General features: G+C 34.9%; 3 protein-coding genes across 3 annotated transcripts; 2 read left to right on the top strand and 1 right to left on the bottom strand.

Moving 5' to 3' along the window:
• The first annotated feature begins 2,434 nt into the window (after positions 1–2,434).
• LOC132304871 (probable inactive poly [ADP-ribose] polymerase SRO2) lies at positions 2,435–3,778 on the top strand. Its single transcript, XM_059802576.1, has 2 exons — positions 2,435–2,817; positions 3,433–3,778. The coding sequence occupies exons 1-2, from the start codon at positions 2,435–2,437 to the stop codon at positions 3,776–3,778; spliced, it is 729 nt and encodes a 242-aa protein (XP_059658559.1).
• Positions 3,779–4,854: 1,076 nt separating this feature from the next.
• LOC132303059 (uncharacterized) lies at positions 4,855–6,818 on the bottom strand. Its single transcript, XM_059800130.1, has 2 exons — positions 6,437–6,818; positions 4,855–5,227 (listed from the first exon to the last, which is right to left on the bottom strand). The coding sequence occupies exons 1-2, from the start codon at positions 6,779–6,781 to the stop codon at positions 5,102–5,104; spliced, it is 471 nt and encodes a 156-aa protein (XP_059656113.1). The 5' UTR covers positions 6,782–6,818; the 3' UTR covers positions 4,855–5,101.
• Positions 6,819–14,391: 7,573 nt separating this feature from the next.
• On the top strand, positions 14,392–15,456 carry LOC132304870 (uncharacterized). The gene has a single exon (XM_059802575.1). It carries the CDS (start codon positions 14,392–14,394, stop codon positions 15,454–15,456), a length of 1,065 nt encoding a protein of 354 aa, XP_059658558.1.
• The last annotated feature ends 691 nt before the right edge of the window (positions 15,457–16,147 follow it).

Below are 16,147 nucleotides of genomic sequence, written 5' to 3'. Positions count from 1 at the left end.
GCATACATATATTCATCCAATTGAATTGAAAATGTGTCCAAACAAAAAAAATTATTCAAAATGATTTGTGACTATTAGCATTCTACAAATTTATACAAGAAGCATATAGGATTACATATTTTCAAACTTATAGCTATATATATATATCTTATAATTAATTATTTGATTTGGTCCTAATTAATAAACCTCAAACATAATTGAAAAGTCAAAGGTTCTCTATTTTTGGAATCAAAACTAAATCTTAGCAGAATAAGGCCAAACGTATGATCTAATTCGGTTCTGATTGATTCACCAAATTTTTTGTACGCTCTTACATGTGAATACTTGTAAGGTTCAAGTGCAGAAAACACCCTTAAGATATGTTTATAATGCATATCACACCTCTCACATGCAAAAAATACCTCTAAAGTTTCAATTTGGTACAAATAGGTCCCTCTGACAAATTTAAATTCTAAATTAACTAAATTACCCTTACCAAACTATTTTATAAAATATATAAAAATAAATAAATTTGTAAAATGACCTAAAATGACACTATTGTAGGATGCCCCTATCGTGCAGAAAACACTTCTAAAGTTTTAATCTGGTGCAAATAGGTCCATCTGATAAATTTAAACCCTAAATTGACTAAATTACCCTTATTAAACCATTTTATAAAATATATAAAAATAAATAATTTTATAAAATGACCGCAAATGATACAATTGGAGGACGTCGGTAATGGACAAGTAAAAATAAATATAAAAGTATAAAAGAAAAGTAAAGATAAAAATAGAAAATAAAAAAACAAAAATAAAGTGCAAACTAAAGAATTTTTATTTTTATTTTTTTTTTAACAGTGTTGGTACGAAAAATAAATAAAGAAAAAAAAAATTTAGTATAAAAGAATAAACTGGAATCTCAAAAAATTTAAACCCTTACTCTTCAAATTCTCAAAGTTTTTTTTTTTTTTTTTTTTTTTAAAAAAAATGTTTAGAAATATATATAGAGGAAAAAGTTTCAAAAAACAAAAAAGAAAAGATAATGTGCACATAACACCCCTGAATTATGAGATTAGTAGCCTTGAGCATTTTTAGAAGAGTAAAAGGGCAAAATGGATATTATAACACTAATTTACGTCAGGAGGTATTTTTGCACAATTTGAAAAAATTAGGGGTATTTTTTGTATACTTTTTCAAATAAAAAGTAAAAGTGTTACGCGAAATATACTTTTGGTGTGTTTTCTGCACTTATCCCATACTTGTAAACTCACAACAAAGGTGGTGAGAGAATTGTATATATATAACCTATATGTAAACTTTTTTAGAAAAACGTGAAAGATGATAACATAATGAATTAACAAATAACGCATGTGAAGGAATTAAAATTATAAATAAATAAAAAAACGAAGAACAAGAAATAAGTAATTATTTGATATAATTAATTGAAATTAATTTGATTTGGGAATGTTAAGTTGTATGGAGCTTCGACAGTTTGATGCTTTTAATTCTACAATGAGAAAAATAGTTCTTTTTCTTGTTGGGAAGAATTAATTGGATAAAGGTTTTAATTTTTAAAATTAATTAATTTCAAAATAGCCATCTTAATTACTTATTTTATTTATTATTTATGTATTATTATTATAAGAAAGATTAAGCAAATACATACACCCATGACTTCATGGAGGCTCAAAGCCTCAAAACACATATTTGCATCAGCTGGACTAATGCCAAAACAATAAGTGTGTTGCACCCCTACCACTTTTAACACCAAAATTTTCTCTTTTCGTATGCTAAAATAGTAATTTGCAACTTGTGATAAATTGAGGGTGTTTGTTGCCATAAAAAATAGTATAGGAGATTATTTTACAACATTTTGATAGCACAAAAGGGTTTAGTGCAATTTGGCCTAAAAAAAAAAAAAAAAAAAAGATTGGATTCTTAATATTAGGAATGAGAGGTAATATTGAGTGATTGATATCTTAATATTTATGACCCCCACTTAAAGAAAACTTACAGCGGCGCTGCTACAATATGATCAAGAATGGCCGGTTTTCGAATTGAGCCCAAAGACTACCAACTTAGCCGTTCTTTAACGGTAAAAAGTAAAACACACACTCACACACTAACACAGCTTGTCAAATTTAGTTATTTTTCTGCTATTGCGATCAAAGTTCTCTTTCGCCTGTGTCTCGGTAAATTCTCTCTCTCAATCTCTCTCCCCCACTTTCCCTCAGCTTTGAATTCTGATTTCTCTCATCCGAAGAACACCGTTCTCATAGTCGTGTTCTCGCCGTGGTAAGTCACTTCTTGTTTTGGGTTTTCCAAGATTTCAACTTCTACTATATATATATATATATATCGTAATTCAAGAATTCTGATCTTTTGTTTGATCAAAATAATACACAAATACGATAATTCTTGTCTGGGTCATAAAATCTTGATTCAGAGCACCAATGGCTGCTGATCAAACTCCGCCTTTTACGGAGTTGATGGATACGGAATCCAAGAAACATTCGAAGCTGCGATACGCATTCGTCAAGAACAGTTTTCTTGATGGGTTGGGTTCGATTCGGAAGGACGCGACTGTGGAGTCTATTTACACGAACAATTTTCGGAGCTCAAGCAGTCGATTATGGTACGAAGCATTCGTTAATTTGAAGAAGGTTGTGGCGGGTAACCCAAAACAGAGGACTCCCAACTTGAAGTTCGCATGGTTCGGGTCTTCAAGGTCCGAGATAGCAAATATAATTTGCAACGGTTTCACAAGATTTGATGGGGGTGGACAGTTCTCTGGTTCGGGTGTGTGTCTCTCTCCTATGGAGTATTCTGTTGACAGGTACCTCCCTCTCTGTGTCACTGTGTGTATGTGTGTGTTTCTAGATTCTTTCTGTAAAGGGTGTTCAGGATTTTGAGAAATTAAATGTCCAATTAACGGTAAAACCAATCAATGGACATTAATCCAGATATTTTGGTTTCTCTGATTCACAGTGGTGTCTAAAATGATTCAACAAATCTAAGCTTCTGAAAAAAATAAAAAATAATAAAATAATAAAAATGGTCACATTTTGTTACAGAGGAGAAATCCCATTGTAAATGATCAATGCATTTTCTTTTTCAAAAAAGTCTGGCAGGATGCCTAAGCAGCTCTTTCTGGTTGAAAATTAGATTTTTTATTTTTATTTTATTTATTTATTTATAAAGTTGAGCTTCTTAGAACAATATAATTCGTCACCGGACACATATAGCCTAATTGATTCTGGTTTCTCTGATACGTATTCAAGTCACAATTTAGCCTAATTGATTCTGGTTTCTCTGATACGTATTCAAGTCACAATTTAGCCTAATTGATTCTGGTTTCCCTGCAATTTAGTGGCCTGGAAGTGATTGCTCTATGTTCCTCTGTCATGTCTGATTTTTTTTTCTTTTCCTCTCCATTTTTAAAATGTGACAGTGCATTATCAGCAGTTCCAGATGAAAATGGAGTGAGGCATGTTTTGCTGTGTATGGTAATCTTGGGTGATACCGAACTGGTTCAACCCGGTTCGGTTCAATCTCGGCCGAGTTCCGACGAATTCGAATCAGGAGTGGATGATATATCAAACCCTAGAAGATACATCATATGGGCTCCCAACATCAACTCCCATATCTGTCCTAAGTTTGTCATCAGCTTCAAGCTTGCCAATTCTGCAGCTGCTCCTCCAAGGATCCAGCAGCCAAAGCCGCCTCCCATTAACGTCTTGTCGATGAAACCTCTTGGCTCTCTATGGTTTGGCAACTGGAAGTTAGGAGCTAAGTAAGTTCCTCCGTCTTTGTGCATTAATTATGATGTGTATCCTTTAAATTTCTAAGTTTTAAGTCTAAGGTTTCGAATTTATGTTTGGCGCCAGGAATATAGGGCTGCAATTGCTCTGACCGGTAAAAAGATCGAAGGCAACTAGGAGAGACAAGCTGTAAATAAATGACATGCAGTAAAATTGTACTTTGACTAGTACAAAGATGAAGGCAACTAGCAGAGACAAGCTGGAGAAAAAAGACATGCAGTAATATTATTTGCTTTTGTTGAAATGTGCCTCTTGCTGGCATTGTAATCCTCATAATAGACTACTTAGCTTTTGTTTTAAAAAAAAAAAAACTGATCAACAGAAGCTATGTGTGTGTGTGTGTGTGTATATATATGTGTGTGTTAAGCAACTTGAGGCAAGGAATAGATCTTCAGCACTCAGCAGCCATGGATTGTTGACACTTTTGTATGGACTTCATTCATTGATAGTTTCAGTTGGTTTTAATAGAGAATTTTCTTTCATTTCTTATGTTGAAGTGTGCATCTTATTACTGGCATTGAGTACTTTTCTTTTGTTTAGTAAAAAAAAACCTAATCAACAAAGTATGTTGAGGCACAAAAGGATTTTACTTTTCTCCTTCAGAAGCTATAACCATTATCCTCATTTTGTTCCTACACAAACGAGTTGGATCCATAACTGTGTACCATTACCATTTAGGCTCAACAAAGCCTATGTCATTCCGAACAACATGACCTGGGGAACACTGAAATCATTAACTTGAGTTCAAATGGACATTTTGACTAAACGATTCAGCTCTGCAAAGGAATCATATTCATGGTAGTCCCCCCTTCAAGAGCCGATGCCCAAAGCTAATATGAATCAAGTCCTAGTTCCCCCCTTCCCATAGGCAGCCACACCCCACGTGCTCGATCGAAAGCAGTTAAAGAGCTAAAAGTAGTAGTTTTGGCGGGTACTTTGAAATTGGTTATATACTAAAAAAAGCCTAATATTTCAACTACATGGGCTGGCTATACACTACTACTCTCAAGTCATTCAGAATCAGATGGAGGTACATCAATAAACAGCCAAGATGCTAAAAGTAAATAAATACATAAATATACAGCCAAGATAGTATTAAAATCATAACAAGGTTCACACATAAATGCATACAATAGTCAACAAATGGTAGTGAGATCAAAGTAGAAAGTACTGATGGATTATCATCAAGAATTGGAAGTGCAATTAAAAATAGAATATTGCAATGGTAACCTGATTTCAAATGTGACAAAAAGTTCGTTTAGAAAGAACAGACTTGGAGAACACCGCATAACCCTTCTGCTAGATTTTGATCCACTCCACGACCTTGATGCAAACACTGCGCAAGTTGGCACTAAGCATAGAAATGGACCGCAAATGAAGCCTGATAAAACCATTTAATGGCCTCTTTAGAATTTGGAGGTTCAGCTGCATACATGATAACATTCACAAAACTAGTAATCACATGACATAATAATGATTGAGGCTGGAAGACATTACCACTAATCAAGAATCCTCAACTCCTTAATTTCCTCAGAGGAACTACAACAATTATTATAAATTGGACCACATTACCATAGAGAAGAATACACATATTGGACAAATAATGATGCTCCTCGTAATCGACTTAATGGTTCCTAAAAAAAGTTCTTTAGCATATCTGCTTGAAAGGAAGTTATAGGCAGTGCATATTTTGCTTCTATAAACAATTTAATCGCCCCTCTTAAGAGTAATATTAATTTGAACTAAATGATACCAAAAGGCATGACTCGAATGAGCGAAAGGAGTCGGAAGGAGGAAGAACTCCATATTCTCATGTTCAACATAGGAAGATGGAAAGGAATTAAGGGGTGCATGATCAATTTGATTTTCAACACTGAAGCAGAACAGTGAGGAGTGTTCGTAAATCAGGAAGAAAATTAGTAGAAAAAAGGTTGAACTAACATACAAGAACTATACTCCTGGCAGCATCATTAAGCTAAAATAACTCCAAAACCATCCTAACCAAAAATACAGTGAGAACTGTCCTCCTAGCAGCATCAAACAGAATTGTTCGGCAGAACAATCACACTATAAATCACTTCCGGACTCTAATCAGTCCTCACATTCCACAATTGGCATTAAGCTGAAATAACTCCAAAACCATGCTAACCAAAAACACAGCAACAACTCTCCTTCTAGCAGGATCAAACAGAATCATTTGGCAAAGTAGGTACATCCTAAATCACTTCCCTACTCTAATCATTCCATAATTGGCATTAAGCTGAAATAACTCCAAAACCATCCTAACCAAAAGAGACAGCTTAATTGTGCACACCAAGCATAAAATTTTGGCTCAATGCAGCTAAAGAACCACTATAATCTCCATCCCCTTAGAAGATTGACTGCAAAATTGTAACCCACCACAACAAGTCTCTCACTAACCCAATTTTCAACATATATAAAATTATCCATTCAACAATAGAAATTACGAAATCAAATATTAACGAAGTAGAAAAACATAAATCTAAGTAAAATTAGAGCTAATCAAAGCTTTAGAATTGGAACTGAGGAGTATAACAGCTCAAATTCTAAAATAGGTTACCTTCGGTTCCAATTCCAAAGAGCGAAGACAAATGGAATCTGCAAAAATGGTACCTTGTGTAACTTCAAAAGAGTATACGAAATCCCCAAATTACAATGGACCGGTGGGGTCGCCGGAGGCGTTCCGATACAGAGACATAGCCAGAGTTGACGCACGAGCCGCAACGAGTACAGAGACTTGTTCAATTCCGGCACACACCGCCGCCTTTGTAGTGCTTGAACCTTTTCCCACACCGCAGGAACACCATCGCTGCCCTCGGCGGCCTTCCTTATGGAAGCATCGAGAAATGGGACGGTGATGATGATCTTGAACTGAATCGAGTTTTTGTGGGGAATTTGAAACAGTATCGTTTGGAGCAGAGATCGGATATATATATATACACACGAGCAAAAACACATAGTTGTGTCAACATAAAGTAAAAAATTACAAAAGATTATAAGTAAAAGACATTTTAGTGGAAAAAATTAATTGTTTCATGCGCAAGACCTATTTTGTTAAGCATGAGATTTTTATTTTACAAATAGAAAAGAGTGGAGGAGACTAAATTATACGTCAACTATTTTGTAAATTAAATTTAAATTATTATTTTTTATTTATTTTGATACACATAGAATCACGAAACAAAAATTTTAAAATATATATATAATGAGTGTAATAATAATTTCATATATTAAAATTAAATAAATGTTATGTTAAGTATTAATTTTTTTTAATCAAATTTTGCAAGAGATTTGCATGAATATATAAAAAATAACAAGTGGTTAAAAATCTTTTAAACTTTGTCCTCTAATTGTTTTTCAAATCAGTTAAATCAATTTTAAAAATAAATATTGTTCAATACTATTACTCAAAATTTAAAAAATAAAACATATAAAAAATTGAAGATACACACACAATCTTTGTAATATAACAAAGAAGGATAAAAATATTACTTCTTAGAGCATCAATTTCAAAAATATAGGAATAAAAATTATTATTATTTAACAACTTAAGATTTGACCATATAGATAATTTTGAAGTTTGAGAGAGAGATTGGCCAAATAGAAAAGAATTACACGTAAAGAGTTTTTTATTTTTTATTTTTATTTTTATTTTTTAAGAATAGAAGGAAAGTAGAAGAGTTCAAAGAAAAGAAAGTAATGTTTATTTTTATTTTTATTTTATCAATAATGTAAGAATATGAAAAAAGTTGACAATAAGTGGGGAGAAGAAGGATAAGAAAAAGTTAGGAATACAGGATATTCAAATATATATATATATATATATATATATGGTTAATAATTCCTAAAGGAAGATTAAAAAAAGAAAACAACTCAACTTTTTTTTCTTTCTACAAAACCATAGATGATTTTGTGTTGACATTCTCTTCAAAATGATCTTAGCGGACAATTGGTGGAGAAAGAGGGGAATTATTAAAAAATAAATAAAATTATTAATCTCTTTAAAAATATATATATATATGATTGGTAAACTTATCCAAATCATATGCTTGATCTGGATAAAGTTTGATATTATCATATGTTGGGCGAAAAGGAAATGGTTTCTGAAACAGAGATGTTCTTTGTTTGTTAGTCTACGTGTGGGTAACGGGCTTGGGCTCCAAGATTACATAGAACAAATTGGGTGTTAGGCGTTGAATGTTATACATTTTAGCCTATATATTATTCTCTTAATAATAGTTTATTTGTGATTTTACATTGTTTTATTGTTTTTATTTATTTCAGGACTTTAATTGTAAAATCAGTCAAGACCAGTAATTCTGAGCTTTACAATATGACTTTTCTTGGGATCGAGCAATGTTGAAGATCCAAATCTAATTATACTTAGAAAAAAGTCCAAAGAAGCTACAAGTTGATGAGAATGGAAAGAAGAAGAAAAGGAAAAATTCTTTTCCAAAAAGGAAACTTTTGCCAAAGTTGGTAACTTAAACCCGTTTTGGTAATCTAGCTATATCTCTCTCCTCGAGTGTTAAAACAGCTAAATTCCCGCGTTGGTTGATAGGAAATTCAAAGAGCTACAATTTTGTGTTTCACAAGCCTTCCCTAAAACAACTGTTTACCTTATCAAAATTGGCCTAGAAGTCTGCACAAATTTTAGGAGTCTTTATTCGACAGAATGTCTATGTATATCTCCTATATGAAAAAGGGAACTATAGGACTGATATTTTATTATTTAAAGGGGGTCTCTACAACATTGGATGATACAGAGGAGCTTGAGGCTGAGATCAGAAAGGAGTAGTCAGAAGAAAGAAGAGATCGATCCATGGCGGTGAAGATGTCTTCCTCAACTATGAAGAATTCCACCACAGTCATGCTTGGCTAAACGCTTTGCTAGGGTTGTGATGTAACCCTAGCTTAGCACCCTAGTTTGATTGTATTTAATTATTGGAGAATAATTTCTATCATGCATGATTGTGTAATCTATAGGGTTTTTAATTGAATTTTCAATAAGAATCGGTTTTAGAGTTTTAACTCAATTACAAATATTTTTCTATCTTGTCTTAGATATTTTGATCTTGTGATTGAACACAACTCATTCGCTTCTTGTAGTTGTGAATGAGATGATTACACAATGGTTCTTATCTGAATATAATGTTAGAGATTTGATGGATTATGCCTAGAAAAGATAGACCATGCTACACCCTAGAGTAAAGTAGATAGGTAGATGGTTTATACCAATCGAAGATAGTCCATGCTTAACTTTAAATTATATTATTTTCTAGCTGAATTAATATGTGCTTGTAACCATGATTAATTCTCTGTGCATGTTATATGATATATCTCCAATAAATTGATGTAATTAACTGGTGGTGCGACGTTAGTGGTGAAGTCATACCCCTAGTCCTCTATCTCTATTTTCTACATCATATTTAATCGTTGTTCTTTAGTTTATTTTATTTTTCTACTTAGTTAATTTAGAATTAATCATCATAATTCGATTATCCTACTTTCAAGTTAATTTTGGAATTTAAGAAATCTGTTGACAAACTTAATTTACACAAATCCCTTGAGTATGACACTCTTACAAGTAAACCCTATCTGCAAAGATTCGTGCACTTGTGAGTGGTACATATAAATCTCACAACAAGTTTTTGGCGCCGTTGCCGGGGACTTGTTTTAGTTCTTGACAGATAATATTAAATTCTACAATTAATTTTAATTAGGATCTTAGTTTAGGATTTTATTTTATTTTATTTATTTATTTTATTTTATTTATTTTATTTTGATACTGTTTTCTTTCAATCATTGCAGGTGACATTATATACTTGGAAGACGTTCTTTGTCACTTCCTCAGCTTCCGTTAGACCCATAAATTGAAAGAACTCTCAGAAACTTGAAGAAAGAAAAGATGGCGAATGATTTACCAATTGTAAAAGCAGTTCGCTGTTTAAAGGATCACTACGAACCAGGGGCATACAACTCTTCATCTGCAGTTCGATATCCTCAAGTGAGGGCCCCTCACTACGAAATTAAGGCCAATACTCTTTAGTTACTGCCTTCTTTTTACGGCCTATCAAAAGAGGATCCATACCGGCACTTAGATGACTTTGCAGAGGTGTGCAGAACAATAAAAATCCAGAGTTTTGACGATGATGTGCTCAAGCTACACCTTTTCTCCTTTTTATTAAAGGACAAGGCGAAGGACTGGTTTAATTCATTGCCAGCCGACACCATCACTACATAGGCTGAATTGCAATAGAAGTTTTTGAACAAGTACTTTCCCATGGTGAGAACTACTCAATATCGAGATGCTATTACTCGTTTTGCTCAAGGGCCTGACGAGCCTTTTCATGAGGCTTGGGAAAGATTCAGAGACCTCCTTCGGAAGTGTCCTCATCATGACATGTCAAAATGGCAGCTCGTCAACTTCTTTCATAAGGGGCTCAACGAGGCACAAAGATATATGGTGGATGCCTCTTGTGGTGGAAATTTTATGTTGAAGAGTGTAGAGGAAGCATGGTAGCTTTTTGAAAATATATTTGATAATTCAACACAACATGTCTTACCTCCCGTAGCAAGACCTCCTACCATATTGAAGAGAGCAGAAGGTGTGAATGAAGCAGGAATAAATCAAGGGCTAGTGAGCCAAATTGAGGCATTAATGTGATACCCCTCGGATCCGAGACACGGGTTGATCAGGCCCAGGCCCAAACCCGAGGGAATATCAAACAATTAAAGTATTTTAAAACGAACACAGATGACAAAAAGAACAATAAAGATAGAATAAAACTGAAAGAAACATTAATTATAAAATCCTCCATGGACAACTGAAAAATAAAACTCCAATCCTCCAAAACTTCAAGGTTACAACTTGGGAATCCACTGATGGACCCCTAACCAAAAGTTCAACTGAAACTGAAAACTGAAAATAGATAATGCTAGAAACATCGAGAGAAGTCCTACGTATTCAGATGAAAGTGAGACTGTCCTCGACAAGCACGATCAAGCTCTAAGGCTGGAACCGTCTGAAAAGAATAATAAAGGAGTGGGTCAGACCCACGAGCAAGTTCTAATCTAACCGCAATCCATACAGTGACCCGATACGCAGATACACCGTAAACAACTCACAATATCTATCTAGTCCATACGTATAAATATATCCACACTAAGGGACATTCACTAGTCTATAATAGGGGTCTCAACCTGAATAGAAGGCAACATGCGAATATGCACCCAAAGGTGGGCATGAGTACCTAGACCTAACAGGGTACCTCAACCTATTATAACCAGCTACGCATCCACTGCATATACGCACCCTAACCAACGAGTCTGAGACTCAAGCTCAACTCGTGGTACCATAACCATATATATAAAGTCCGTCCAAATCCAGGGTATGCAGTTCAACTATTTATTAAACTGTCATACAATAAACCAACTAGTTAGTCATTCAACTTATTCAGTTGATATGACTTAACTACCATCCGTTAACCCAGGAAGTCATCCAACTTGTTTACAGCTGATCTGACTTAGTCACAATTAGGATTCGATATCTTTCAATCCATTCCATTAATCCATTAGGTTAGGTTTATGCGTTTTGAGCTAAACCGTCCCTAGTATGTCACCGTCCCATACCGGTACATACCATCCTCCATATCCATGTAAATTACAACATATATAACAGTTCAATAATTTACAGACCAAAAACTACCATCCAAACAATTGCAGAAAACTATTTAAAATTTCAGCAATTTAAATCCAAGCATTTAACTATATAGTTGCAGGAGACGATTTAACAAATCAACAACTAACATCCAGAGCATGCATAGACCAAGTTTAATATGTCAGGGACTCCATCATGCATGTGAATAGGTTAAATAATCCTATTATTAACCAATAAATTGCTAAAACAATTCAGAAGATTGTTTAAATATTTCAGCAGTTTAAATCCAAGCATTAACCATATAGTTGCAGTAAACAAATTAATAATTCAGCAACTAGCCTCCTAAGCTTGCATAGATCAAAATTAATAATTAAATGACCTTATCATGCACTTGAATGCATTCTAAAACAAGTTTTATAAACACATTATGTTCCATCAAATTGCTGAATTTTAATTCAACAATTAATTCAACTTCCATTTGTTAAGTGCCTAAATTTTTACACTGGTTGTCCCGACAACCTAGAATTAAACTTTACTCAATTTAGGGTCTTAATGACACTCAAAATTCATTCCTTGATCCCTCTGTAAAGTTCCAAATTCATTCCAACAATCTCCATGCTCCAACAGTGAACATAGTATGTAGAAAATTAAAAAAAATCGTAAAATAAACCAAAAATACCAAGGGAGCCTGCTCCAGAATTTGGAGCAGGCTCTTTTCCAGCTTAGAGCCGGCTCTAGGACTTCTTAGAGCCGGCTCTACTTTGTTGTGGGAGCCAGCTCCCACTTCCATGGAGCCGGCTCTCACCTCCTCTCAGAGCCTTGTCCCCGTTGCTTCGTTTCAGTCCGTCCGCTCCTTCTCTGATCAAATCCAACCACTCTGTTGGTCTCTAAAACTAATCTTAGGACTCGTAATTTAGTCTAGAAGCATTCCCCAAGATTGTTTACAAAAGTTTTGAAAGCAATTACAGAGTTTAATCAAGCCATTTAAACTAGCGTTGTTGAAGAACGGCACTGAAACTAAATTGCAAGATCAGTTTTATCCCAACCCCTCTGTTCTTCCTCCAATTTTAAATTTAAAGTCTTAAATTACATCTAGTATCTAATTAGACCTCGGTTGATTTCAGTAAGATTCCAAATAAAAATTAAACCAGTAAGACGTTACGCCAAAACAGAGTCAAGAAAACATACGTGCTATAATTGTTTTGTAAATAAATTTCACAGATAAAGCGATCAAGTAAAACATATATAAAACATGCATGGTTCAGTTTAAGGCCAATTAATCTCCTAGAGATGTCCAGGTGCACAGAACACAAATCAAAGGGAAGGAGGAAGATAAGAACTTGCCTGTACAGTTTTATAAACAGAACCTTGACGCCGTTGTTCTAAGCTTTCCGGCAACCACTGACTACCTTCTAGCCTCCTCTGGTTCTGATCTAATCCACCAAACACCTCCCTTGGTCCTCTCTGTTATTCTCCTTGACAGACAGTTACGACGCTCTGTTCTCTCAACTTCTCTCTTTACTGTATACGGGAATATGGTGAATAGGGTTTTAGAAACCCTCGGCAGACGTATACCCATATATTTATAGAGTTATACCAAAACTCTAAATTAATTAGAGCCCTAACTAAATCCTAATCGGCCCATAGAACTTAATTAAATCCTGTGTCGGCTAAAGAAACTAAACCCTCAATTATGAAAATAAAATAGTTAATTAAAATACTTCCTAAATTACTTCCTAAATTAAAACCTTTAATAATCAATTAAATGCAATAAAATGCAATTTAAACAAATAAATAGATACCAATTAAATACACGTCACACAGGTAAACAATTAAATAAAATAATTAAACCAAATAATCATGCAAAAATTCAACAAAAATAATAAATAAATGCCGAGACTATCCTTTTAAATTAGGGGTATAGATACCAATTAAATACACGTCACACAAGTAAACAATTAAATAAAATAATTAAACCAAATAATCATGCAAAAATTCAACAAAAATAATAAATAAATGCCGAGACTATCCTTTTAAATTAGGGGTATTACAATTAACCAAAAGGATGGATCAATTAATGACTTCACAGTCAAATTTTACTCCTCCTACGACTCATGCTTAAGGCTTTGAAGTGTGTTCTTTCTGTTCCAGTCCAACTCACCATGTGTCCATTTGGTCAAGTGCATCTCAGTATTCAGGAATTTCACAGGAGCAAGTTAATGCTGCCTATGGAACGCTTGGAGGGAATAATATGTATTCAAACACTTACAATCCAGCTTGGAGAAACCATCCAAACTTCTCATGGAGAAATCAAGCTACAGGGACATCAGCTCCTCCACCTCAAGTACCTCAGGTACAAGGCAATTTTCAATCTCAAGTCCAGACTTCGAATTCTCAAGGATTCACTCATATGAATGCCTTCAGTCAACCTCAACAATTCTTATCAATGCTCGAGGCAATGATAGCAAAGTAGTTAGAGCTAACTAATCAACTTGTGCAGTTTCATTCTCAATCCCTTGCCAAGTTAGAGACTCAAGTTGGCCAACTAGCTCAAGCCTTGAATAGAAGAGAAGATGGCAAGCTTCCTAGTCAACCAATGGCTAATCCAAGAAGTGTGCGTATCATTGATAACATTACTGGCCAAGAATTTCACCATGAACAAGTGCAAGCAATTACTACTCTCAGAAGTGGTAAGAGAGTTGAAAACAAGGTGGAAGAAGAGGAAGCAAAGAAGGATGAAAATTGGAAGAAAAGACTTGAAGAGAAAAAGGAGTGGAATGAAAAAGCACAAGAATTACCTCCAACTACTGAGCCATCTCCAGAACATAGGCATGTTGTTGTGCCATTCCCTTAGAGATTACAAGAAACATCAAAGGCAACGAAGGAAGCAAGCAAACTTCAGGACATAATGGAGATATTCAAACAGGTGAAGATTAATCTCCCATTGCTTGATGCAATTCAACAAATTCCAGCTTACGCCAAATTTTTGAAAGATATGTGTACTCAGAAGAGGCGTTCAAATGGTCATGTTCCTAAGAAGGTGCTATTAACTGAGCAAGTCAGTTCCATAATCCAACACTGCACTGCTCCAAAATTCAAAGATCCAGGTGCTCCAACAATTTCATGCACAATAGGGAATCATCAAGTAGAGCGAGCTCTTCTAGATTTGGGTGCAAGTGTAAATCTTCTTCCTTATTTGGTTTACTTGCAACTCGGATTAGGAGAATTGAAGCCTACCTCCACTATTCTCCAATTGGCAGATAGGTTAATCAAACAACCTCGTGGTGTCATCGAAGATGTGATCATCAAAGTAGATAAATTCTACTTCCCAGTGGACTTTATTGTGCGAGATACCGAGCCAGTTCTGGAGCCAAGGAGGCACATTCTAATGATCCTTGGTCGTCCTTTCCTTGCGACAGCAAATGTAAGCATAAATTGCAGGAATGGCGTCATGGATTTATCTTTTGGCAATATAAAGGTGCGCTTAAATATTTTCAACGCCAATAATTGCCCTTCAGATGATAAGGATTGTTTTCTTGTCGATTCCATCGATGAATGTGTTGAAGAGATAGGCCCATTTTCCTTGAAAAAAGATCCACTAGAAGCATGCCTGTCTTACTTTGATGCCGAGTCATTTGATGTTGAGAAAAATATTGAAGAGGTAAATTTCATTCTTGATGGAGCCAATATGCATAACATTCCACCATGGAAAATTCCTATTGAGCCACTTCTACCATTGTCAAGTGAACCACCTACGCCGTCTTTGAAGTCTCCACTAGAGCTAGAGCTGAAGTTGTTACCTTCTCATTTGAAGTATGCATATCTTGGGCCAGAAAACACTCTTCCATTGCATAATTCATTCCCGGATAAGCAATTACGTCAACTTCAAAAGGAGACTCCACCATGGTATGCTGATAATATGAATTGGAAAGCTTCAAGAAAGAAGACAGTTCGGCCGGATCGGAATGATTGATACATTAAGGATTTCGTGCCTACGGAAATAGTTGAGTCCGTCACTTTGACGGATCCCAACTACTCTACCTAAACATCCAGGTACCACGTCGCCTACCGACGTTAAATGTAGGAACTGTAGATAGGATTTTCATTTATTTATTTATTTACTTATTTATTTATTATTTATTTATTTATTTTTGTGTGTTTTGTTTTAGTAGATTAGGAAGATTTAATGTGTTTTGTAGGGTATTTAGTTACTTGTGCAGAATACAAGTTGAAGCGTCGTCCTTGTTTCGAAGAAAATAAAAAATTCCATGGTATATAAAGAAAACAAGGTTGATTTGAGCAGAATAGAGAATTTTTTTGGTCTAAACATCAACCAAACCGCCTGTGGCTATTTGCATCGCGTAGATCTTGAAAAAATACCCAAAATGAAGAAAAAAATTCATCCGAAACAGACCTCCGATGACGAAGTTATGGCCATTTGAAGTTTGCATTTTCAAAAAAAAAAAAATCCTATGGAGTAGGTCCGTGCGAACGATCGCCCGGCCCATGGGCGACCATCGCCCGAATGGGAATTTTTTTCTGTGCAAATAGCAAGTCTGGGCGAACAATCGCCTGACCCATGGGTGACCATCGCCCGGGTGACGAATTTTTTTTTCAACAGAGAGCAGCTGCCGGGCGACCATCGCCCAACTCGACGGCAACCA

This window comes from Cornus florida, unplaced genomic scaffold (genome assembly GCF_030987335.1).
Source record: "Cornus florida cultivar Cherokee Brave unplaced genomic scaffold, ASM3098733v1 CherokeeBrave_3.0.0_Hap2_Chr04, whole genome shotgun sequence".
In the NCBI taxonomy this organism is placed as follows: domain Eukaryota; kingdom Viridiplantae; phylum Streptophyta; class Magnoliopsida; order Cornales; family Cornaceae; genus Cornus; species Cornus florida.
This window is presented reverse-complemented; position numbering and strand designations above follow the sequence as displayed.